The sequence below is a fragment of the Notamacropus eugenii genome, chromosome 5, assembly GCF_028372415.1.
Source record: "Notamacropus eugenii isolate mMacEug1 chromosome 5, mMacEug1.pri_v2, whole genome shotgun sequence".
Taxonomy (NCBI): Eukaryota; Metazoa; Chordata; class Mammalia; order Diprotodontia; family Macropodidae; genus Notamacropus; species Notamacropus eugenii.
In genome coordinates, this window is record NC_092876.1 from 1,106,698 (window position 1) to 1,131,792 (window position 25,095).

The window sequence follows — 25,095 nt, forward strand, 5'->3', positions numbered from 1 at the left end:
TTTTCCTAAGGGCCATTTGCTGCCAGCCCCTCAAAGTAAAGGACCTGCTTCTTTCAATTAGGCTGCTGCCCAAGTTTTATCTGGGCAGCCTTTGTGCTCGGAAGGAAAGGGTGAGTCCGAGAGCGCGGTGGGTGAAGGTGGGAGGTGGTGTAAGGATGGGGGAGGAGGGGCTCTCAGAGATGCCCAGCCTGGTGGGTGGTGGCCCAGGTGGAATAAGAGCCCTGGGGTGGAGTTTGGAGGCCTGGGAGGGGTCTAGGGCAGGGAGAGGGCTCATCCCAATGGCCAAGGCATTCCATGTGATGGAGGGTAGGGCTTGGGGCGGAGAGGTAGGCGGGGTCCTGAGCTCCAGGCCCTGGATGTGATTGGAGGAAAGGGCCCATCCTGGGGCTTCGGAGGCTGGGCAGAAGGGGGGAGGACTCTCCCACAGTGGGCTGGCTGGAAGCAGGAACTCTTGAAACTGAAATGCATTGCTTACCTGGAGCTGAGATCACTGTTTTCTTCCCTTGAGCTGAGGTCACTCTTATCTTCCCTTGAAGCTGAAATCACTCTGCCTCCTTCCCTGGAGCTGAGCTCTCTCCACATTTCCCCCTGGAGCAGAGATCTCTCTGCCTTCCCTCAGAGCTCAGATCTCTCTGCCATTTTTCCTGGAGCTGAGATCTCTCCACATTTCCCCCTGGAGCAGAGATCTCTCTGCCTTCTCTGGAATCCCGCCCTGTGCGTGCAGGTCCCAGGTAGGTCTGAGTCAGCCCCCTCCTCTCCCCCCGCCCCATACACTTCTGAGGTCCTACTGGCTGGTCTTGCCTCTGGTCTCCTCCTCCTCCTCCTCCGACCACAGGGTAAGTGCCTTCCTCTACCTCCTGGCTACTGGACAAACTCCCTGCCTTAACTCTTTTCCAGGCTCCAAGTCACTTTGCAAATATCCAGGGTCACCCTCCCCAAGTCTACTATTGGTTCACACTTTCCCAAACTTCAGACTTTGCCCCTAGGGATCTAGGAGTCCTGTCTCTCTGCCTCCAGCTCCTGGTTAGAGATTAAGTAGTTCTGCCCTGACATCTGGCCCTCTGGAATGATCCCCAAGTCCTGCCTGCCCTGGGGACCCCACTTTGGATACAGGAGCCAAATTCCTTCATGGCTCCTTTACCTGGACCTGCAGCTTCCCTATCAGATCCCAGCCATTGGCTCCCTGTGTCTAGTCTCCCTTGAGGGATTCCAGCCCTAAGCTCTCCCAGAGGGTCCCAGGAGTCCTCCCCAACTCCTAGTTAGACCCCAGGACACAGGCCTCCTGCTCTCCCAGGCTCAGTGTCCTCCTGGAGCCCTTCTGTCACTGCAGTGCCCCTGACCTCCCTGCCATGAGCTGGGGTAGAATATCTTCCTCCCAGACCCTACCTGGGCTCCCCTTCCCCAGGCCTCCTGCTTCCCTGCCCCCTTTTCTTTCAGAGCCCTCAGGTCCCCTTCCAGGGGGCTGAATCTCAGACTGAATTGGGTCTCCTAGCCTCAGGCTTCCCCTGGACATTCCTTGGGGGCTCCATCCCAGAGCCCTCCCTACCCCCACCTTCCTAAGCTTCCCTCCTCCCTAGATCAAGCATTCAGTGTGGTGTTTAGATAATGTGTAGTTGGGGAGAGGGGGTGCAGGGAGGGCAGAGGACCAGCTGGAGGGAGATCTCTGATTCAGGAGCCAGTGAGGCTCTGACTGATCTCATTCCCCCTGGGATCCCAAAGCCCCTTCTGCCTCCTGGGTCTCTGAAGGAGAATGGGGGAGGGGAAGGGGACAGAAGAGAAGGAATAAAAGAGGGAGGGACTATCTTTGTTTCCAAGCCTAACCCTACCTTTGGGTTCCCTTATTTTGTAGGTCTCTGTCCTTAGGGTAGGGGCAGGGTCTTTGTAACTCTGGACCTTCACCCCCCATAAATCCCTATAGGCCAGACTCCTGGCCAGGAAGACAAGAGAAAGATTACCCTTCTGGGATCCTTCAGGCTCCCCAGCTCAATCTGCAGAGCACCAAGACTTGGCCACAGCAGGGAGCCTGAAGGCTGAAGGAATGGCCCCTGGGAGCCACAGCATCCCAGTCCAGGTGAGTGTAGTCTGTCCACTTGTTGATCCACACATCCACATCAGCCAATGAGGCCATTTCCCTGGACTTGGAGGGCCATCTATGAAGCTGGCAGTCTTTCTCACCTCCGGATCATTTCTTTACAAAGATAGGCCTGAAATAGAATGCAGTAGCAACAACATGGCCCTGTGCTCTGCTTCTGTGTTTTGAGCTGATTCAGGGCACCTTGACGGCTTGAGCTTTAACCCCCACCCCCTCCTAATGGTAATGGTGGGGGCAGAGCCCTGAAGTTTTTCCCAGCTGTTGACCTTTGCCTCTTGTCCAGCAGGTGCTGTTCCTTTCCATCTGCCTCAGGTCACACACATCTTCTCAGGACTCTCTGAATCCCTTCCCTTGACCATTTCTTTGATTTAGTCAGCAGCATTTAGGGGGCTCCATCAAGGAGGGGAAAAGCAGTGGTGTCCTCAGGGAGCTCACAATCTAACAGCGGAGGCCCCCTGTCCGCCGCTGGGTCCAGTGTGGACGGGAGGGATTTTCTGAGAGAAGGCTCTAACAGTTTTGGGGACCCAGCAAATCATCTGCTTAGAAGAGGCCAGGAGGCCCTGGTGAGCAGAAAAAGCCTTCCAAACTTGAGAAAGGCACAGAGGCGGGAGGTGGAGGCCAGTGTGGCTGGGAGTAGGTGTTAGAAGCCCGGAAAGGTGAAATGGGCTGGTTAATTGGCACTTTGTAAATGACATCTCTTGGGTCCTTGTTTGTGCCAGCCCTGAATAAGGCAGCCCCTGGTGCAGCCAAGCAGGTACATTGAGGTTTTTGTGTGGGGTGACTCTCCCCCCTTTCCCCTGGGGCTGCCTGGGTCCTTCATTTCCACAGATGTCTCAGGCAATTCTCTCCTGAGTTACGGAACCTTGAGAGCTTCTAAAAGTGTTTGGGATAAGATCTGGTTGGGTCCTTAGGCATACAAAAGATGAATCTGCTTTTCAAACTTAAGCCTTGGCTGGCCTTTAGGTGAGCTGTTTGCCCTAAGTCAAAGAAAATTGGGTTTTCTTATTGGGTCAGTTAATTAGCATTTGTTTACCTGTAGAGAATGGTGTCCGCTCCTAGATCGATTCCTGGTTCCACTAGTTTTCTTTTCTAATTGGGGACTGGAGGTTTGGAGGGAGACTTTCCCTACTTGTCCTAGTGAGCAGTGAATGACAAAACAGACAAAACAAAACGAGTTATGTTCTCGAACCAATTTTCACATCTGCCCTGTGAGGTAGGTGCTATTATTATCTATTTCACCATTGAAGAAGAAATGGGGGCAGATAGTATTTTAAGTGACTTACCCAGGGTCACACAGTAAATATCTGAGGTCACCTTTGAACTTGGATTTTCCTTACTCTGAGTCCTAGATTCCATCCCCTAGGGCTACAGTTTCCTCTGACAATGGATAGCCTCCCTCCCAAGTCCACTCCCCCCGCAGTGTCCCCCAGAAAAGTGGTTTTGGTTTTTCTTTAGGTGAGTCCTTGAAGGATTTCTTAAAATGGCCAGCCTGGAGCCAAATATCTTTGGGAAAGATTTACATAGCTGGGCCTAGAGCTTTGAAGGATGGATATTGTGCTTTTGAAAGGCCCGCTCAATGTAATAATGGTTCACAATTCACCTATGATCCGTCCTGTTTGGCTTCTACTTTGTTCATGAAAGGCTTTCCCCTCCTTGGGTTGGTCATTCAATTCAGAATAAATTGAAAAACTGAAGCATCCCTGGTTTCCTTCCAGGCAGCTTGAAAGGCACCTTTAAGAGGAAGCTTTACTGATCCCCTGCAGGTAATGCCTTCCCCTGTGACACTGGGTGATTACATTCCGTCTAGTCTATATATGACATCTAGTCTATATGTGATATGGGCAGATGACTCCGCGGATTGAAAGCTGGGTCTGGAGTCAGGAAAAGTCGAGTTCAAATGTTGCCTCAGATACTTACTAGATATATGACCCTGGTGTAATTATTTAACCGCTGTCTGCCTCAGTTTCCTTGTCTGTAAGAATGGAGATGATAATAGTACCACCTTTCAAGGATATTGTGAGGATAAACATTTCTTAAGTGCTTACTATGTTTCAAGCCCTGTACTAAGCCCTGGCGATACCAAGAGGCAAAGCTCAGTCCCTGCCCTGCCTTCTAGGACCTTACAATCTGATGGTGAAGTCAACATGGAAACGAATCTACACAGAGCAAACTTGATACCAACAAATAAGGAATAACAGGAGGAAGGCACTCAAATCACGAAAACTTCTTTTGGAGGGTGGGATTTCATTTGGATTTAAAAGAAAACCTGGGGGAGCTGGAGTCTAGAGCAGGGGACTCATCTGGTTCATGACCTCCCTGTGACTAGAATTGGCTCTTGGTGCTACAATCTTGTCACTGGAATTCTTTTGTTCGGATCTTCTGGATTAAGTGCTGGAATATCATTCATTGCTCCTGGACTAATTTCCCTTAGAGAATATTACTGCCCTGGGAGCCTTCCCCTGAGCCATTAAACCTGCTTCTTCCAGGGCCAGATTGATGTTCCTGTGTCCCAGCCCGTCTTCCTCCATCATTTCCACAATGGCAGGCAGTTGCTTCCTGTTAGTGACAATCTGGATCAGGGTAGAATTTCCCCTTGCTGGTTCCTGGATTTTCTTGAAGGTCAGTCAGTCTGTTAGGGGTTCCCTCCTCTTCTTTAGAGAGAGGGAGGGAGGACAGAGGAGGAAGGTGAAGGAGATACAGCAGAGGGAGCTCTAACACAGACTCTCCACAGCTCGGCTGTGTCATGGGTCATGTGTCTGTGCAGGCTTTGGTCTTTATCTCCCTGCAAGACTAGCAGCTGCTTTCTGCTTGGATGGTCTTGGGGGTTTGGCTCTTGATGTCTGAACTATTTTACCCTTTCCTCTGGCTAATGCCACTAAGCCAGTGTCATCCCTGCTAAGGACTCAAAGCCTACAGTCTCTCTGCAACCACTGTTAACTCTAAAAAGGCCAGAGAGCTCGCACAAGTCATCACAGGCACAGCTAACTCTAAAAATAAGACAAAACAAACTAAAACCAAAGAGAAAACAATAGTCATAAGCAAAAAGGTTTCTTTATTCTGTTGGAGGATAGAAACTAGACATGGGCCAGGGCCCCCTAGTGGGAGACCCATTTTAGTATGGGCGAATCTGCCCATGAGCTGTAGCCCAGACAATTAGTGTACCAGCAGCAGTGAGACAAGTTGGAGTCACAGGGCTGCATGATGGGAACATGGGTCCAGAAGGGGCTTGTCCTAGCTTAGATACTACCTGGGGCTAATGGGAAGCCATCCTGGGATTTTGCTGCCACTGAGATCACATAGAGGGTACACACAAAGAATTGTTAGGCCACATCAGGGCCCAGTCTGCTTTCTGGACCTTAGCTCTGGAAAAGGGCGTGTCTCCTAATTGTAAAAATGGAGGGGTGGTCTTGGCTTGGGGATCCTGACACCAGCCACAATCAGACAGGTTTTCTCTTGCCCCACCAGGCCTCGAAGGGAAGGTGTGGCTTTCCCCATTCAGCTAACAATGAGAAACTAGTGACTTTTTTATACTGTAGTTGGTTATGCAAAGACCCAAAGAACCATATGGATAATCAGTTATAGGCCATAGAGAAGGGATAAATCCTTGTTGCTATGGCTAGTTGGACTAAATCGAAAAGAAGCTGCTTGTTTAGCTAGACAAGAAGAGGGCTTTGCCAACACTGCTGAAGTCTGACTTGTTTGATCTTTTGTACCAATTAGAGAAGGAAAATGGTGAAGGGAACTGGCTGGTGCAGCTATCGCTACCGCTTCTGTGGAGGTCATATAAATAACTGGAGACTGTAGGAGAAAATGGAGTGTGTGAACGAGCTTTCCGAGTGAGTGAGAGATCAGCAAGTTTGGATGGATTTTTAAAGGAGTTTGACTAAGAAAAGGAGATGAGAGAAAATGATAGCTGAAGGACTGGTGAGGGCGTATTACAGGTTTTCGTAAGCATTGAGGAGACAAGTATGGTGGATGTCAGTAGGAAAGGCCCCAGCTGATAGAGTAAGGTTGGAAGTTTGAGAAAAGGTGGCAGATGATTGAGGAGGCTATATGGTCTGGAATTCTCCTGGCTGAGGATGACCGTGGGATGTTCTTTGGACACCACCAAAGGAAAAGGCCTCAGAGTTCTGGGTTGATTAGTGAGAGCAGTTTAATCCAGTATTCTGAATACTTCCAAATGGGCAATCTTCAGTTTGAGAGGCAGTTGGGTGGTTTTGTGGATCCATGCTGAAGAACCCCAAATCTCCATGGTAACCATAGAAAACAAAGGCAGAGGAGCTAGAGGGCGCATTGCCCTTGCATGGTGGATGATTTCTGCTTAGGAAGGAGCTGGGAGTGAAGCCAGGGTTATGCCCAGACATGTTTGTGTGTCCATCATGTCCCCGTCACAATATTCTTGTTTTCGTTTTCATAGGTCATAGTATCTTAAGTTTTGACTCAGTGTCTAAGTTACTGTGTATGTGCCAATTTGTGAACAGGTCACCACGCTGGGGCTTCCACCTTTCACAGAGTAGGAGTTTTGATGACTTTTCACTCAGTACTGTATTTTAGGGCTTTTCCTCAATTTGGATCCTACAGATGCAAGATATTAGAGAAGAAAGGATGAAGGTGGGACCAATGCTCATGTAGAGGGTTGACCTTGGCCAACACAAGGGTAACCTCCATGTGTTGTTGGTGTTGTCCTTTGTTCTCAAAGAGTTCCAAAATGACATCACTACGTTAGTGTCGAGTTACAAACCCTCCCACTGAGGCCGATTAGACCAATATAAGCTCAGAATGCTCTACAACAGGTTGGGAACAAAGAGACCATGTGAATATTTGGGTGGATTCTCTAAATTTGTGAATCTCCCGTTTCTTTTGAGCTACTTCAGTTTGGCTTTGTTCATAAAGCATAGCCCTTTCTCTGATGTGGACATGCCATACTGGGTGGTCCTGTACTGGTATCTCCCATGTCACTCAATTCCAAAGTTCTTGAGAGAGACCTTGAGAATGTCTTTGTGTCACTTCTGACCAGCATATGAATGCCCACCCTGTGTGAATTCTCCATAAAATAGCCTTTTTGGCAAAAGCCCATTTGGCATTTGAACAACATGGCCAGCCCATCAGAGTTGCACTCTCTGAAGCATAGTTTGAATGCTTGGCAGTTTAGTTCAAGAAAGGACATCAGTGTCCAGTACTTTATCCTGGCAGGTGATCTTCAGAATCTTCCTAAGACAGTTCAAATGGAAGCGATTCGGTTTCCTGGCATGGCACTGATAGACTGTCCAGATTTCACAGGTATACAACAATGAAGTCAGCACAATGGCTCTGTAGACTCTCAGTTTGGTCTAATACCTCTTCTCTCTTATACTTTCCTTCAGAGACTCCCAAACACTGAGATAGCTGTGGCAATGTGTGTATCAACCTCATTGTCAATGTGTACATCCTGCCAAGGTAAGTGAACTTAACCACAGCATTCAAAACTTCTCCATTTGCTGTAACTGATGGCTCCATGTATGGACGATGTGGTGCTGCTTGATGGAACACTTCTGTTTTCTTGGTGTTAATTATTAGGCCAAAATTAGCATAAGCAGCAGAGAACTGATCAGTTTCAGAGCCTGCATGGAGTACACAGTCTCATACAAACAAAAAGTCTTGCACCAATACTCCCTTCACTTTAGTCTTGGCTTGTAACCTTGTCAAGTTGAGGAATTTGTCATCAGTGGAATAGCTGATGTTAATGCCATGTTCATCCTCGTTGAAGGTGTTTGACCACAAGCACACCTCCACTGGTGACTGAAAAAGCAAGAGAGCATTGCCCTCTATCCAGAACCTGAGCAAGCATGCTGTCTTGAAATTGACACACAAGGCTGATGACTTCTCTGGGCGATCAAATTCAGGTGCAGTTTTCCATGAGTCCTCATGAATAACAGTATTAAAGGCCTTGGTCAGATCTACAAACTTGTATGGACCTCTGTTCTGCTCCTGGCTTTTCTCCTGGAGTTGTCGGGCAGCAAACACCATATTGACTGTTCCTCAGCCCTTTCTGAAGCCATACTGGCTCTCAGGTATATGATCATCTTCCAGATGAAGGATCAATCTATTAAGGAGGACTCTGGCAAGAGTCTTGCCAGCAATGACTAAGAGAGAGGACACCCCCCCCCCCCCCCCCGGGATTGTCACAGGATGATCTATTCCCTTTACCTTTATAGAGACAGACAATGGAGGCATCCTTGAACTCCTGGAAGATAACTTCCTCTTGCCACATAACCTAGAAAATTTCAGTCAGCTTTTTTATGAGCAATGGTCCCCCTACCTTGTAAATCTCAGTTGGAATAGAATCAGCACCATGTGCTTTGCCACATGAAAGGAACCTAATGACCCCCAAAATCTCTTATTCATTTGGAAGTTCAGCTAAGGAGGGATTGACTTCCACCTGAGGTAAAAGGTCAATGGCGTCAGCATCGATTGATGATGGTCTGTTAAGAACACTATGGAAGTGTTCAGCCTGTCTCTCTAGAATCATGTCTTTATCACTAATCAATAAGGCTCCATCAGCACTGAGTAGTTGTGATGCACCACAGGTGTTTGGTCCATAAACAGCTTTCAGGGAATCATAAAAACACTTTGGATTGTTACTGTCAGCATAAAACTGAATTTCATCTGCCTTCTAACTGAGCCAGGAATCTTGCATCTCTCTAACTTTGCTTGTACTTTGCTTTTGCTGGAATTAAATGCTGCCTTCTCAGGGATGGGGATATCCTGCTGGTAAATCTTGTGGAGTTCTCTTTTTTCATTTGGCATCTTCTGGATTTCCCCATCATTTTCATCAAACCAGTGTTGGTGTTTACAAATGTTCTGACCCAGATGAGCAAATGCAGTACTGTACACCAGGTCCCTGAAAGCTGCCCACTCCTTTTCTGCTCCACTGTTGCCAATCATGTGTTGGCTCAACTTTCAAATTAGCAACAAACTTTTCACACTCAGAGCAGCCCTCTAATCTGTTAACATTAATTCTTCTGGTAGTCATTTTGTCTTGTGGCCAAAGCTTTTGTTGAATGAGAATATTTAGCATGGAAAGGATAAGTCTATGATCAGTCCAGCACTCTGCAGCATACATTGCCTTTGTCACTCTCATATCTTATCTATCTCTTCTCCTTACAGTCACATAATCTATTAGATGCCAATGCTCGCTGCGAGGGTGCATCCATGAAGTTTTATTGTATTTGGGTAAATGGAAAACAGTATTGGTGATGAGAAGGTCATGTGATGCACAATTCTTCAGCAGTAAATGACCATTGCTGTTGCTTTTTCCTCCCTAGGACCCCCTGCCAAGTCTGGTAGTCTGAGTCTACTCTAGCATGAAAGTCATCCAGCATTATGAGCTTGTCCTCTTTTGGCACATTGACAATAAGGGTCTCTAGGTCTTCATAAAACTTTTCTGTGACTTCATCAGGGTTTGTCATGGTAGGAGCATAGGCACTGAAGATGCTTGCATGGCATTTTTCTGCAAGTGGCAATCGCATTGTCATGAGTCTGTCTTTCACTTCTTTTGGGAGGCGTACCAGGTTGTTGATTAGATTAGTTTTGATTTGATTGCAAAACCAACACCAGGTTCATGGCATTCCAGAAGGACATGTATCGAGCCTTGACTTTGGTAAGCTGACCTTCATCTTCTAGCTCTGTTTCACTCAGGGCTGCTATTTGGATGTGATACCTGCTGAGTTGTCTGCAACAAGAGCAGTTTGTCTTTCAGGCCTACTGTATTACGTGTTGTCTTTAAGTGTGCTCATGCTTCGTGCACCAATGCTGAACGGAATCGTCTTCACAAAAGTTTTTGTACACTTTTTTGGTGTTTTGACCACATAGTGACATTCCCTGCCTGCTGTGGCAATCAGGCCGACAGACAATGTTTAGGGCACCTTTTCTAGCCCCCTTCCTCACACCAGGAGGTGAGCAGTGTGATCCTTAAAAGGCTGCTCAGACACCCAGGGGCTGCCGAGTCCCACTGCTACTTCCAGTGAGAAACGACCGTATGTCCTGGGCCACCTGTGTGCAGGGTTGTGACTGCAGCTCCCAATGTATCCTCACCTGCTGCTTCAAAACTTGCCTGTCCCCATAGGACTTTGGGGCATAATGGTAAAATGGTATGGGTGATGTCTTTTGATTCATGGGTAAATTGGATTTAAGTGAGGCAGAGTTGCACGAAGTCTTCAGCCTCACTCTCTCCTCCTGAGCCATCATAGTCCAGTGGCAGGACAGAGTCAAGAGGGCTGGTGATGGCTCAGGATGCAGTGGATGACCTTGGCATCTTTGGTGTCTAGCCAAGTTCTAAGTGTTCCACATCACCTGCTTAAGCTGCCTTCATGGCCGTTGGAACAAACTGTTCTCATGCGCCCATTACACCAGAGGAAGTCTTCACACCCTTGGAGTAGACAGCCCCCTAACTCTCCGATGGGTTTGAGACCCCTTGGTTACCCTCAGCCTGGTTTGGCCTGACTGCCAAAATGGTTTACCAGGATGTGGTGGCCGCATATGCTGCAGCTTCTTGGAGCCACAGGTGAAAGCTGGGTTGAATAGGTAGAAACCAAAGATGGAAATAGCCCTGAAAAGGGCTCGGCAGCCATCACACAGAGGTACTAGTCTTCCCTGAACATCCCCTACCCTTCCATGTAAGAGACTGCGGAAGGAAGCTACTAGAAGGTTACCTGAAGGGAATTTGATAAGAAGAATGGCAGCTGATTTTGAGTAAACCTTTAACACCTACAGTGTGCCAGCACCATGCTTAGTGCTGAGGGTTAGAAAGAAAGAGACAACCATCCCTGGCCTCAAGGAGCTCACAATCTTTTGGGAGAAACATAGAAACAAACATACACAGGAAAAAGAGTATATAATTAAAAGAGGAAAGGCACAACAATGGAGAGGGACTGGTAAAGGCTTATTGTAAAAGGTGGGATTTTAACTGGGACTGGAAAGAAGGCAGGAGGCATAATGAGGGGGAAGAGCCTTCTCTCATGGTAGACAGCCAGAGAAAATTGCTGAAGCCAAGGAATGGAATGTCTTCATCCAGCAGTAGGAAGGACTCTAGTGTCATTGGAACATAGAGTAGGTGGCACAAAGGAAGGTGTGAGAAGACTGGAAAAGTGGGTGACGTCTAGGTCATGAATGACATCTGGGAGGAGGTAGGGAGCCAGTGGAATTTATTGAGTAGGGAAGTGATTTGGGCCAATGTAAGATTTGGACAAATCGCTTTGTTGGCCAAATGGAGGATGTAGCGGAGAGGGGATAGTCCTGAGTCAGGCAGACCCACCAGCAGGCTGTCACAATAATCCAAGGTGAGGTAAGGAAGGCCTGTACTAAAGTAGTTGCAGTATCCCTGGAGAGAAGAGTGTTCATTGAGGGGTGTTGCAAAGATGAAATGCACAGGCCTTGACAACAGATTGGATAAGGAAGGTGAGAGATACAAGTTGAGGATGACAAGAGGTTGTGAGCCTGAGGCACCAGGAGAGTGGTGGTGCCCTTTATAGGAATAGCAAAGGTAGAGGGAAAGAATGTGGGTTCGGTTTTGCACATGCTGATTGTAAGGTGTCTCCTGGACATCCAGTTAGGGATGACTGAAAGAGAGCAGGGAGCAGAAGGAGTTCAGGCTGATTCAATTTTTAAAGTAAAATCAGAGAAAAGGTCATGAGGTGAGAGTATTGATAGTGTCTGGGTGGTCAGTAGCCAGGAGACATGTACTGTCTGTTGTGTGCTGGGTGCTGGGGATATAAATATGAAAAAGATACAGTCCCCAGCCTGAAGGAGCATGCTATTTGGTGGAGAAAGTCAAGGCACAAAAGGAAGCTGAAAGAGGAGGGAGGATGGTACCCAAGTCAGCAGCATAGTGAGGAAGTCAACCACAGAGATCCCAAAATACAGCAGCCTAGTGGGATATCAGGGCTCATCTGAGATGAGCTTTCTCTTTAAATGGAGGTTGGGAGTTCATGTCCCCACCCCTTGGTGGTGAAGGATTTTTGTGAGGGGATGGAGAAGGAAAGGTATTTAAATAGCTTCTTTTGGGAGTGATTTAGACTCAAGAATTAATTATCAAGTCAAGAAAAGAAGTGTTTTTGTATAATAACAGCGCATGCTCTGAATAAATAAATAAATTCAGTAAAAACCAGTGACTCAAGAGACCCTAGCGTAAAGGAAAAGCTTGAAATTCTTGGGAATCTCAAGTAGGAATGGATCAATAAATGCCCTAATGGTTCCAAAGTGTCATGATTCAAATAAAGGTAAGCTGAGGCAGCAAACAGCTGAGCATGATCAGTGTCTTCGAAAAGCCAGTGGTTACCAACAAATGGGGTCTGACAGGGCAGTTCTCTTATAGCACTGCGGAGGAACACAAGAATAGATGGGGACACATACGATCATCAGACATGTGTCTCATTTCTTATTGATTAGTGTTAAAGTTATTAGCCATGAGTTATATCACCTTATCATAAGGTGAGCAAACATCTGGACTGAACTCCTGGAAAGTCCCATGGTTGCCACTTTCTAAGGGAGAGGTGGGGCTTTGTGGTCCATTTCTTGTTCATCCTTCATTCTCGAAGACCAATGATATGAGGAGGGTGATGTCTTGACTTGCCGGTGAATTGGATTTAAGTGCAGGGCTGTGCAGTCATTAACCTCACTCTCCCCCAGAGTGATCAGGGTCTAGTGGCCAGACATGGGTCAGGATGGGTGCAGTGGGAGACTGTGGCCTTGATAAGCTGAGGTGTTTTCCAGATCTAGGTTTGTCTGAGGCAACACTCAATAGTGATTTAAGGATAGCTAAGGATTGAGACAAAAGATGGCCTAGTTTGAGTCCATAAAAGAATCAGTCTGGTAGGGGACCACCTTCCGTTTCTGGCCTGGACTGAAACAATGGCTATTTATACACACTGTGAACCATCGAAATCCAAACAATAACCAAGTGAGGCTTGGCATGGGACCTGTTGTTGGTCAATCCAGAAGAGCCAGAGTGCCTTGGGTTTAAAGGCATAGTCAAGTAGCTCCATTTGAATCCCAGGGGACTTTGGCAAAGCCTGGCTTACCAGAGCAGCATTTCAAGAAATCCTAAGTGGAAACTACTTGAGAAAAAGAGTTAATTATCCCAGTTTAAAAAAAAAAAACTGATAGAATAAATAAATAAGGGGAAAAACCTCTTGCTGCTCTTTCTAAAGGAATGTAAATTTGGATCTCTTACTTCCCAAGATGTCTTGGGACTTGGGAGCTGATTTGTGTGGGTATGTGTAGCTTTTGAAGGAGGTGTGCCATTGATTCCTGATTAAATAGGAAATTTGTGACCTAGAAGTGTGCAGGAAAGGGAAACTACCACAGTTGTTTTTCCATTATGAGGGGGATTCTAGGTCAGGGTCAAGTTGTGTGTCCTTGAGGTTCTTGAGGTGCCCATGAGGTGCCTTGGTATGAAACAGCGACAGGATGGCTTAGCGGACAATACATAATATGCACATGAAGCGGAATAACAGGGAACCTACTGGTTTGATTAACCTTAGTAAGCTAAACTTACAACTCCAGGAGAAATGCCAGGAGCAGACCAGAGGTCTGGACACAACATGTCTAGATCTGACCAAGGCCTTTGACACTTAGTCATGAGGGCTTATGGAGAATTATGTCTAAATTTGACTTCCTAGAGAAGTTCATCAGCATTGGCATGTTTGCCCCGGTTCTGGATAATGGACAAAGCTCTCATGCCTTCCCAGTCACCAATGGAGTGAAACATGCTTGCTCCCATGCTTTTTGGCATGATACTTTCAGCCATGTTGACAAATGCTTTCAGTGAGGATGAATGTGGCATCAAGGCCAACTACTGTACAGATGGTAAATTCATCAACTTGAAAAGGTTACAAGCCAAGAGCAAAGCAGAGGGAATGTTGGTGCATGATTTTCTGTTTGCAGATGATTGTGCACTTGATGCAGCTTCTGAAGCTGAGATGTAACAAAGTATGGATCAGTTTTCTGCTGCCTGTGCTAATTTTGGCCTAATAATTAACACCAAAAAGACACAGGTGCTCAGTCAGCCACCACCACACCATCCATACATGGAACCATTGATTACAACAATTGGAGAAGTTTTGAATGCGATGGATAAGTTCACTTACCTTGGTAGTGTACTTTCCAGGCATGTACCCATTGATAGTGAGGTTGACAGAAGCATTTCCTGAGCTAACTCAGTGTTTGTAAAAGTATAGGAGAGAAGAGGTATTTGACTACCAGACTGAAGGTCTACAAAGCTGGTCGGGCTGACCTCATTGTTGTATGCCTGTGAAACCTGGACAGTCTACCAGTGCCTTGCCAGGAAACTGAATCGCCTCCATTTGAACTGTCTTAGGAAGATTCTGAGGATCACCTGGCAGGATGAGGTACCAGGCACTGAGGTCCTTGTTCAAATTAAACTGCCAAGCATTCAAACTATGCTTCAGAGAGTGCAGCTCCAATGGGCTGGCCATGTTGTTTGAAAGGAAAATGTGAACTTGCCAAAAAGACTATTTTATGAAGAACTCACATGGGGCAGGTGATTGCATGGTGGTCAGAAGAAGCGATACAAAGTCATTCTCAAGGTCTCTCTCAAGAACTGTGGAATTGATTGTGTGACACAGGAGATACTGGCAGAGGACCACTCAGCATGGCGTGCCCACATCAAAAAAGGTGCAGTGCTCTATGAGCAAAGCAGAAATGAAACAGCTCGCAAAAGATGGGAGATGAGCAAATTTAGAGAATCCACTCAAATGTTCACATGGACTCTCTGTGCCCAGCATGTGGCAGAGCATTCCAAGCTCCTATGGGTCTGATGAGCCTGTTGGATGCACTGGGACTTGATTCTAACATGGTGAAGCCATTTTGGTCCTCTTTCAGAGCAAAGGACAACCAGTCTGCCTCTTGTTCTCCCAAGCTCCTGTGTTCTGGGATCTGTTTAGATCATTAGTCTCATAAAGAAGCTGCAATGTCTTTCTTGAGAATTAGCTCCTACTCCAACTCCAGTTAATAAAATGTTACATTTTAAGTAAATGAACAAATCTTCCTTTGACATCAGAGCTCCTCTTATTTCTATATGACTGTCAAAAGTGATGAATACATGCCATTAAAAAATAAAAGCCATCATAAAGCCAAGGCAGAAAACATTTTAGCCATGACTTCTAATACATAGGGCTACTTTGAGCTCTCCATCCAACAGTAGTTATCTCCTTCAGTTGGATGGCAACAGTCTCATCTCATTTTAGTTCAGATTCTGATGGGTGTCTCTTAAGGCCACTTTTCAGGTTGCCATCCAGATAAGAATTTCAGCCTTCTAGGAAATAAACTCAATTATTCATTTTTCTATATTCTTGATTCAGGGACCATAGGAAATAGTCTATCCCCAGAGCACGTCACTTGATATCTTCTCACAAGATTCTCAGAGCTTTCTTTATTTTTGCTGTTTATTTAATTTTAGTTTTTAACATTCACTTCCATAACTTTGAAATTTTCTCCCCCTCCGTTCCCAAAATGGCTTGCAGTCTGATACAGACTCTACATACCCATTCCTATTCAACATATTTTCACATTAGTCCTATTGTATAGAAGAATTATAACAAATGGGAGAAACCATGAGAAAGAAAAAACCAAACCACAACAAATAAGAAAATAGTCTGCTTCTCTCTGCATTCAGACTCCACAGTTCTTTCTCTGGATGTGGATAGCATTTTCCACCATGCATCCTTTGGGATTGTTTTAGGTTCTGGCTTGGCTGAGAAGGGCTAAGTCTCTCAAAGTCAGGCATCACACACTCGGGTTGCTATACTTAGAACTCTCTTAATGGCATTTGTGCCAGTTCTGTTGAGGTAGAAAGTTCACATCACCTCTCTCCTCCAGAGATCTCTCTGATGCACCACATAACTTCTCTGATTCCATAGGGCGTAGAATTTCATAGGAAGGCATTTCTCAACTGTATTTCACTTGAAAATATCCAATGTGTTTTTCATTATTCCTTTGGCCTTTGCATGCCTATGGCTCCAAGTGGTGACTCAACAAGGGTGTGACCTTTGGGCCAATCACTTCTCTACCCTTCAGTTTCCTCCTGTAAATTGATGAGCATTGGACTGGATCAGGTCTGAAGTGTGTTTCAAGTCCTATGAGTTTTGACATTTTATTTAGGAGCTGGTGACATTCAAGGATGTGGCTGTGGACTTCAGCATGGAGGAGTGGGGTCTGTTGGACCATGGACAGAAAGAGCTGTACAAGGAGGTCATGCTGGAGAATGCTCAGAACCTGCTCTCCCTGGGTAAGGACACTTCCCCTGGTAACTCTGAATCTGCCATCAAAAGAAGTGTCTTCATCCCTTCCCTAATGTGCAGAGATTCATTTATTAGAAAGGCCACTGTGCCAGCCTCCTGTGTCTAAGAGACAATGTCCCTGCTGCCTGACTTTCCTAGGAGAGGGCATTGCATTGTGGGATAGGGAGCTGGGAGCTCTGTCTACAGAATCTCTAAACATTGGTCCTACAGCATTTCCTTGAAGATGGACATGAAGGGAACGTTCTTCCTCCCAAGTTGCCCTTTCTCTTGGGGAAACCTGTCTGGCCTAATTGCCGTGGGCTGCCTGGGTCCTCTTACCTATCTCAGGTCTTCAGTGGCCAGCTGGATAAACAAATGAGAGAAGAGACATCCAGAGTCAGACAGGGGTGTAGGCTTTATTCCAGATACAAGCTACATGTCAGCATGCAGGGCTAGTGCTCCCCGCAGGAGCCCCCTTCTCCCTCCTGAGGAGCAAGGAAGAACCCAACTCCCTCTCAGGCTTTCCTGTCCCCATTTAAACTCTACCCCTGCTAGTTCGCTTGTGGACACAGTGCATGCTCTCAGCCCCTTAGCTAATTAACAAAAGGTGTGCTCAAACCACGGACCAATCTCAAGGATGGGATGCTCTCCCCAGCAAATTTCCACTGAGAAGAAGTGGAAAATGAGATAACTTGTGTCTCACTCCTCAATTCCCAGCTGTTCTCTGGGGGGCCTCGTACCTGACCTGGGGCCATTCACGTGAGAACTGAGCTTACCTTAACAGAAACCTTTTATCCTTAGAATGTCCTCTTTGCTAACAGGAGTGTATCTGTAGCTGATGACCCCTGGTGGTACTCCTAGAGCCCTTGGATACCAAGTGAATCTAGAGATGCAGGAAAAGAAAAGGTAGTGGATCAGTGTTAATATCCATCTGCTGTGAGCCAGCTTTTTTCTTGCACATTACCTCACTCGATCCTTACCACAACCTTTTGGTATGGTATATTTGGTACTGGGTATTCTCCCCATTTAATAGTTGAGAATGCTGAGGCACACCCATGAGGACCCAACTAGCAAGTTTCCAAGGCCAGATTTGAACTCAGGTCTTCCTGAATCCAGCCCAGTGCCCTGTCCTCTGTTCTATCCCTAATGAGGATTAAATGACAAGTTTCTCTCTATCCTCATGTCTAATTGTTTCCCCCATACCCAGGACTTCCAGTTCCCAGAGAAGATTGGGTCTCCCATTTGGAGCAAGGAGGCCTGAGGAACTGCTGTCTAGGTGAGTGAGGTGAAAGCTGGAGTGTGGGAGCTGTTACCCCAAGAGGCTTCTTCATGTGGCAGTGAAGGCAGTGCTGGCCTGGGAGGCAGGGAGATCCTGGGCACATCACTGAACCTCTGACCCTCAGTTTCCTCATCTGTAAAAGGAAAGGCTTGGACTACATGACCTTCCACTTCCCTTCTAGTGATAAGTCAGTACTCTTGTAGAAAGTCTTTGTTGGGAACTTTGGGCCATGGATGTCTCCTGCAACTCTCTAAAGAGGGCTGAGGCTGTGAGCTCTTTCTTAGACCTTCCTTAAACCAACAAGCATTTATGAAGTGCCTACTATGGACCAGGCCCTTTGCTGAGCACCAGAGATGTAAGGGGATTCAAGGGACATTCCCTCTTCTCAGGGAGCCCACAGGCTTATGGGAAAGATCACATGGACTCAATTATGTAAAACCTGCTCTATAGAGGATCATTTGGAGCCAGTGAAAGAAGGAAGGTTAAAGGTTACTGGAAGAGTCTTCTTGTGGGAGGTGGGGTTTGAGCTTGTACTTGAGGAAAGCCTAGGTGAGCATTGCAGGCATGAGCACCAGGCAAGGAAATCCCCTGGTGTTGGAGGATGGAATGTCCCATTCATGGAACAGAAAGGAGGCCTCTGCCCCACTGGGTTCTAGCATATGTGGAGGGGGGTTGGAGTAAGGTGAAAGAAGACTATGAAGGCAGAAGATGGGCAGATGAAGGCCCTCACAGCCCAATAGAGGATTTTACCTTTGACCTTGATGGCAGGAGCCAATGGGGTTTTAGTGGAGGGAGTGACATGGCCAGGCTAGAGTTTAGGAAGATGAATGACAGCTGGCTGGAGATTGAGTGGCCTGGGGAGAGACTTGAGGGAGTGAAGCCAGCCAGCCAGTTCTTGTAGCACCTCAGGTGTGGGGTTATTGAGCCCAGATAGCAGAAAAGGGCAGTGTGTGGAGTGAGTGAGAAAGGGATGCCTTTGAGAGAGGTTACAAAGGTGGAATCCCCAGGACTCTGCCATATATTGACTGGAGCAGGGGGAAAGTGCATGAGAGATGATGAGGAGTGGATGACACCTGGGTTCTGAGACTGGATGATTGGGAGGGTTGTGTCCTGGGCTGCAACAGGATACAAGAGTATGGGAGCATTGGGGGAAAGAGAACAAGTTTAGTTGGGGACGTGTTCTGAGGAGGGCTAGGAGAGAGCAGTGTCTCCAAAACTGAGGCAGAAGAGCAGAGAGTATCAAGGAAATGTGGATGATTGACAGTGCCAGAGGCTGCCAAAAGGCCAAGAAGAATGAGGATTGCTAAGAAGCCACTGGCTTTAGTGATTAGGAGATCACTGGTGCCTCTGGAAAGAGCTATTTCAGTTGAATAAAGAAGCTGGGAACCAGACTGCAGAGAGTTTTGGAGACAGTCAGAGGAAAGGCAGTGGTGACACCAGTTACAGGTGGCCAGGAAAGGTTGGAAGATATAGGACAACATATCATGGGGCAGAACCATCCTGGAGATGTGGTTATGTTTGTGGAACTAGGGAAGGAGCCAATAGACTAAGAAATTCAAAATTCCAGGCAAAACTAAGGATGATCAAGGAGAAAATCTGCTGGGGGAGAGGATGGGCTGGAGTGGGGTCATTGATGGATTTCCATGGGTTGACTTTGGAAACCAGAGGGGGCTCTATTCTTGTGAGACCAGGGCAAAGGAGGAAAAGGAGGCCTCTGATAGATGCAAAATGAGGAGATAAAATAGTTCTAGGTGAATGTCCCATTCTCCAGTGAAAGATGAGGCCATGTTCTGATCAGAGAGTGTAGCGGGGAGCAAACCATGTTGTTAGGTGGACGAGGCATGACAGGAATTGGGAAAGCTCTGTACTGAATGTTATAGAGAATCTTTTGGGGAGTGGGCCAAAGATTACCTTGCCTCAGTGATGGCCCAGCTGAGACTATCTAACTAAAATTGCAGTAGATCCAGGCAGCCTAATTTTGTGATTTTTTTTTCTATCCCCATTCATCAATACATGAATAGGAATGAAGGCCACTGCTTGACTTGGAAATAATTCTGGGAAAAGGTGTCACCCTTCCTCCTTTTCCTGGTCCCTATGGCCCAATCTTTGACCCATTCTTGCAGAACTGTTTGCCAGATTCATATAGGTGACCGTCACCCTAAGTTTGAGGAGATGGCAGGGAGAGACTCCTAGGTATCCCACAGCAGAACCATGAGCCTAGTGACCACTGTCATCTTCAGTACTGGGTCTGGTCAAGTCTCAGCAGGGTTAGAACTGTCCTAAGATACCAACTGAAAGGTGATAAGGTGCAAGGAAGTGATAGAAACAGGACTAAGATAAACACCTACATTTAACTACTAGGAAAGTATAATGACACCCTGATCATGGAACTTCCTCATAGCTGATCCAGGCAAAGGAAAGAGTTTTGCTTCAACAGTCACATAGATAAATACAAGGAGAGAGTAGAACGATGATTTATGAAGGAGAGACTTGCTGGGATGGAAAGAAATAAAATCCTAATGAAAATGATAATATGATACCTCACAATTATATGGTGCTTACTGTGGGTCAAGAGCCTTCCAAAAATCATCTCATTTCCTCCTCAGAAGAGCCATGGGAAGTCAGTGCTATTATTACTCCCATTTTACAGATTAATTGAGGCAAAGAAGTACTGGGATTTCCCCCAGATTTTCCCAGAGCTAGTAAGTGTCTCGGACTGTATTTGAACTCGAGGAGACCTGACCCCTGGCACATTTCACTATCCATTGGGCCACCCAGCTGCTGCATATTGGAAAATACATTTCTACCCTAGATGTTCTTCAGGTGGAGAGGTTTAAAGGATAAGAGACTCTTCAGATAGTGTTATGCCAGTCTGTGACTGGCATCAAAGGAAGACAAGGTCTACTTAGTGGTGGGCATCAAGGGGATCCTGCTGTTTCAATTAGAGAAGACTAGTGTTGATCTCATTCCCTTCCCCCACCCCACATACTTTTTCCTTCAAAGGTGAAGACAGCAGCTAAGAGGAAAGTTGATAAGAGCATATGATGGAGAAAAGAAAATGAATTGTTGTAAATAAGGGAGAATGGGATAAATTCCCCCACAAAAAGGAGGATGATAGAACAATGCATCAGAAATGAGAACCCAACAACTTGTGTATAAGAAACATCGTTGGTCTAAAGATTCTCACAGCACTGAAAATTAAGGGATGTCATTTTGTAATACAGGTTGCCATTTTGCCCCCACGTCATTCCACTCTATGACCTTTGACTCAGCGATTACTACCTGGAGACCTCTAAACTAAGGAGATCAAAGAAAGCATTAAGGCACCTTGGCATCACAAGTAGTCATAGATGCTGGGGTTTGTGTTACAGAAAGGAAAAATTAAACCAGAGGTGAGGCCCCTATATTGGCTAATGACTGAGGAAGTGATGGTCCTTGAAGATGGTGGAACCTTACTCTTTCATAAGAAATGATTTTAGAGAGAGCGGATCAATAGTGTGAACAACCATGACTCTGGAGAAGAGCAGGGTCTTCCAAAATCTCTTGTTCTTAGAATCCCTTTCAACAGCCACTTCACAACATGTGTCGTGATCCCCATGGGTCAAGCGATTCTTACAGAATGACATTCCTCCATTTCCAGTGTGGTGTGAACCTTAGCTCTGTCCATGTGCTGCACCACCAGCTGTCCTGTGATTTCAAACCAGAAGACAATGAGATAGTCCCTTACGTATGGACGAGGGGGCAAAGAGGAAGAGAATTTTATAAGCTCTCCTAAGGAGGGATAGAAATTCATCTTATGTTAATAATTCTCTAACCTGTCAACAGAAGAAATCACTAGTGAGTATTAGTGGTGCCTTAATGTCTTTTTTTTTGTAATTGGCTAATGCCAAATAGTATATTAATTGATAAATGAACTTGAAGATCAATTGCATATATTGCTTTGATTTTCTTGTTTTTTTAAACTATGTTTATTTGGAAAACATCCTTTTCAAGGGAAGATCCATGTGACTTTTTTTTAAAACCTCCAACACTGGCTACATTCCCACTGAAACTACCGAAGTACTGACCTTGGTAGCCAACAGGTCCCTTTGAAAATTAGCCTAGTAGTAGGATGGTAATATAACTAGAATCTAAGTTCACGTAAAGGAGAGCCTTGACAGTATAATGAGAAAAATGTGGCTCCTGTCAGTCCAGTGTCTGATAATTCAGGATCTCTTTAAGGTAACTTGTAATGTACATGCCTAGTACTCAGGGATCTTGATCACAGAACCTGTCAGCCATCCTGCAGGAACTAAAACATTTGTAACATCTTGATCTGGCAATAATGGCCATGATGAGATGTGATGACAAGGTAACTGGTGAAGGAAGTTCTCTGGTGCATTGACAGAAAGTAAAAGAGGCTCTGTGCACATCTGAGCTCATGGGCATGAGATGGGCTAGGAAAGAATCTAATGCTTCAGGTGAAGGAAAAAACCCAGTGCTGCCACTCATGATGGGGCCTCTTCTACAACAACCAAAAATTTAATTTAAAATGGAATCATCAGGGAAGTGCTTAAAGATATACATATATATATGCAATAAATGACATACTAGCTAGAGATCTGAATAGATTACGGGGCAGATATAAGTCTGAACATTATTACAGGACAATTGGTAAGAGTAAATCTTTTTTTCTCAAGTTGGCTTGAAATGTGTAACCAATGACTATGATAGAACATCCGCACTGGTCTGTACAGAACAGTAGGACGATTATCTGAACACAGAAGAACCAAATTGTCATCAACAAAATGGATTTGAGGAAAGATTGAAAGTAAAATGGGTGTAGTGGACAGAGCAGACTCACTCACTGGACTTAGGAGTGTCAGCAGCTAAGGTTTGGGTCAGGCCACTCAACCATTCAGAGCTCATGCCTGAGCTGTCAAACAGAATGAGAATGCTGGCCCTGCCTTTGTCTTTTCTCCTCTCTTGTCTTTGGGATTGTGGGGAGGATCCAGTGTCATCGTGGGTGGAAACCTTTGTGAATGAAATTGTCGTATGGAGGTGAGCTAATTCTGCCCATTGAAGGTTGAAGAGCCTTCTTTATAACTGGGGAAATTTGAGTGTCAGTCAGTTTACTTTCTGCCCACAGAAGGAAGAGGACATATTTATGCATGTGTGTATGTGTGTATTTGTTTGTTTCCATCAGATGCAGAGACCAGGTTTGATGAAGAGATAAGAGCAGATCTGAAAATGACCTCTGGGAGCAGCTTTTCCCATTATAGCGAATACGGCGATTATCTTGCTGAACATCAGAGAACCCACATTGTTGAGAAGAAATATGAATACATTCAACATGGCAAAACTTTCCAAAAGTGTCCTAGTGTTGCTGACTATAAGAGAGTCCACACTAAAGGGAAACACCTTGAATGCCATGAATGTGGTAAAGCTTTTAGAGACAACTATTCCCTTATTGTACATTTGAGAGTTCACACTGGAGAGAAACCATATGAGTGCCATGAATGTGGTAAAGCTTTTAGTGTACACTCTTATCTGATTAAACATCAGAGAATTCACAGTGGAGAGAAACCTTATGTATGTAATCAATGTGGAAAGGCTTTCAGATGCAGCTTCAGTTTTGCTTCACATAAGAGAATCCACACGGGAGAGAAACCTTACGAATGTAATGAGTGTGGAAAGGCTTTCACAAGACACTCCAATCTTGCTTCACATAAGAGAATCCATACTGGAGAGAAACCTCTTGGATGCCATGAATGTGGTAAAGCTTTTAGGGATAACTATTCCCTTATTGTACATCAGAGAATCCACACTGGGGAGAAACCTTATGTATGTAGTCAATGTGGAAAGGCTTTCACGCAGAACTCCCATCTTACTCATCACCATAGAAGCCACACTGGAGAGAAGCCTTATAAATGTAGTCAGTGTGGAAAGGCTTTCACACAGAGTTCCCATCTTAATCATCATCAGAGAATTCACAGTGGAGAGAAACCTTACGTGTGTAATCAGTGTGGAAAGGCTTTCCGATGCCGCTTCAGTTTTGCCTCACATCAGAGAATCCACACTGGAGACAAACCATATCAATGTGACCAGTGTGAAAAGGCTTTCACAAGGCACTCCAATCTTACTGCACATAAGAGAATTCACACTGGAGAGAAACCTTATAAATGCAATCAGTGTGGAAACACTTTCACACAGAGAGCCAATCTTACTGATCATCAGAGAATCCACACTGGAGAGAAACCATATGAATGTAATGAATGTGGACAAGCTTTCACACAGCACTCCCATCTTACTCATCATCAGAGAAGCCACAGCAGAGAGAAACCTTATGAGTGTCTGGAATGTGGGGAAACTTTCAATGTCCTTTCATCCCTTACTAAACATCAGAGAATCCATACTGGAGGAAAAGCCTCATTAATATCCTTAATGTGGAATATCATTCAAGCTTAAGACATCCCTTATTTCCCTTTGGAGGATATACAGGAGGTAGAAATCATATCCCTCTCATAAATGTGAAAAGGCATCCAAATGGAGTTCAGAGCTTGTAAGGCATCAGAAAATTCATCTTGGGAACAAGCCCTTTAAGGACTCAATGTGCAAAGGCCTTCAGCTAGAGATTATCTCTTCCTTTACGTCAGAGGATACATAGTGGAGAGAAGACATGAATGTGCTCTATGGGGACCTTCCTTTTCTTGGAAGATGGAGCTCACGAGTCACCACAATATTCACACTGGGAAGAAAACTTATAAAAGCAATAATTGTGGTAAAACCTTCACCTACATCTCATACATGTGTGTACCTTGGAAAAATCTTGCAGTAGATAAAACTTGTGGATCTAACAAATGAGAGAAGGCCTCTTTCTGCTGCACAGACCTCATCAGACATCACAGATTTCATTTCAGTGTATGAAGCCCTGAAAATAGATCTGATTTTTCTCTGAAATTGTAAGGTTTCTCATGACTACATAGAATATTCCTTGGCATTCCTATGCCAAAACTTCTTAAGGCATTCCCCAGGTAATGGGTATTCACTTGGTTTTGTGATGCTAGCTGGCACAAAAGTCTTCCTACAAGTATTTTGGTGTCTGTTGGACATTTATTTATGTAATGACTTCTTTAGGCTGCTGGGTGGTACAATGCAAAGAAGACTGTCCCTGAATCCATAAGACCTGAGTTCAAATTCAGTCTCTGATATTTACTAGCTGTGTGATCCTATGGTCTTTGTATTTGTTAATATATGTATGTGTGTGCATGTGTACATTACACATGTGTGTGTGATTTGTTCTTCATTTCATGGTTGTAAATTTTAAAATAAAGTCAAATGCTGATAGGTTCCTTCTTGTCACTTTTGTCAGTTTTGAAGGCATTTTCTATGTCTTGGATATAAGGACTTTTATTGTCCTTTTTTGGTGTAACATTTGATATAATCTTGAACCTATAATTTTGTCCCAT

At 45.4% G+C, this 25,095-nt stretch overlaps 1 protein-coding gene across 2 annotated transcripts; it reads left to right on the plus strand.

Moving 5' to 3' along the window:
* Positions 1-276: 276 nt before the first annotated feature.
* Positions 277-24,978, plus strand: LOC140508086 (uncharacterized). Of its 2 annotated transcripts, XM_072615828.1 has the most exons (6): positions 278-731; positions 1,850-2,071; positions 7,456-7,528; positions 16,250-16,376; positions 17,576-17,644; positions 22,833-24,978. In XM_072615828.1, the coding sequence occupies exons 4-6, from the start codon at positions 16,289-16,291 to the stop codon at positions 24,092-24,094; spliced, it is 1,419 nt and encodes a 472-aa protein (XP_072471929.1). In that variant the 5' UTR covers positions 278-731; positions 1,850-2,071; positions 7,456-7,528; positions 16,250-16,288; the 3' UTR covers positions 24,095-24,978. The 2 variants fall into 2 exon arrangements, with proteins under 2 accessions (XP_072471928.1, XP_072471929.1); XM_072615827.1 differs by lacking the exon at positions 7,456-7,528 and having other exon boundaries at positions 277-731.
* Positions 24,979-25,095: the final 117 nt, after the last annotated feature.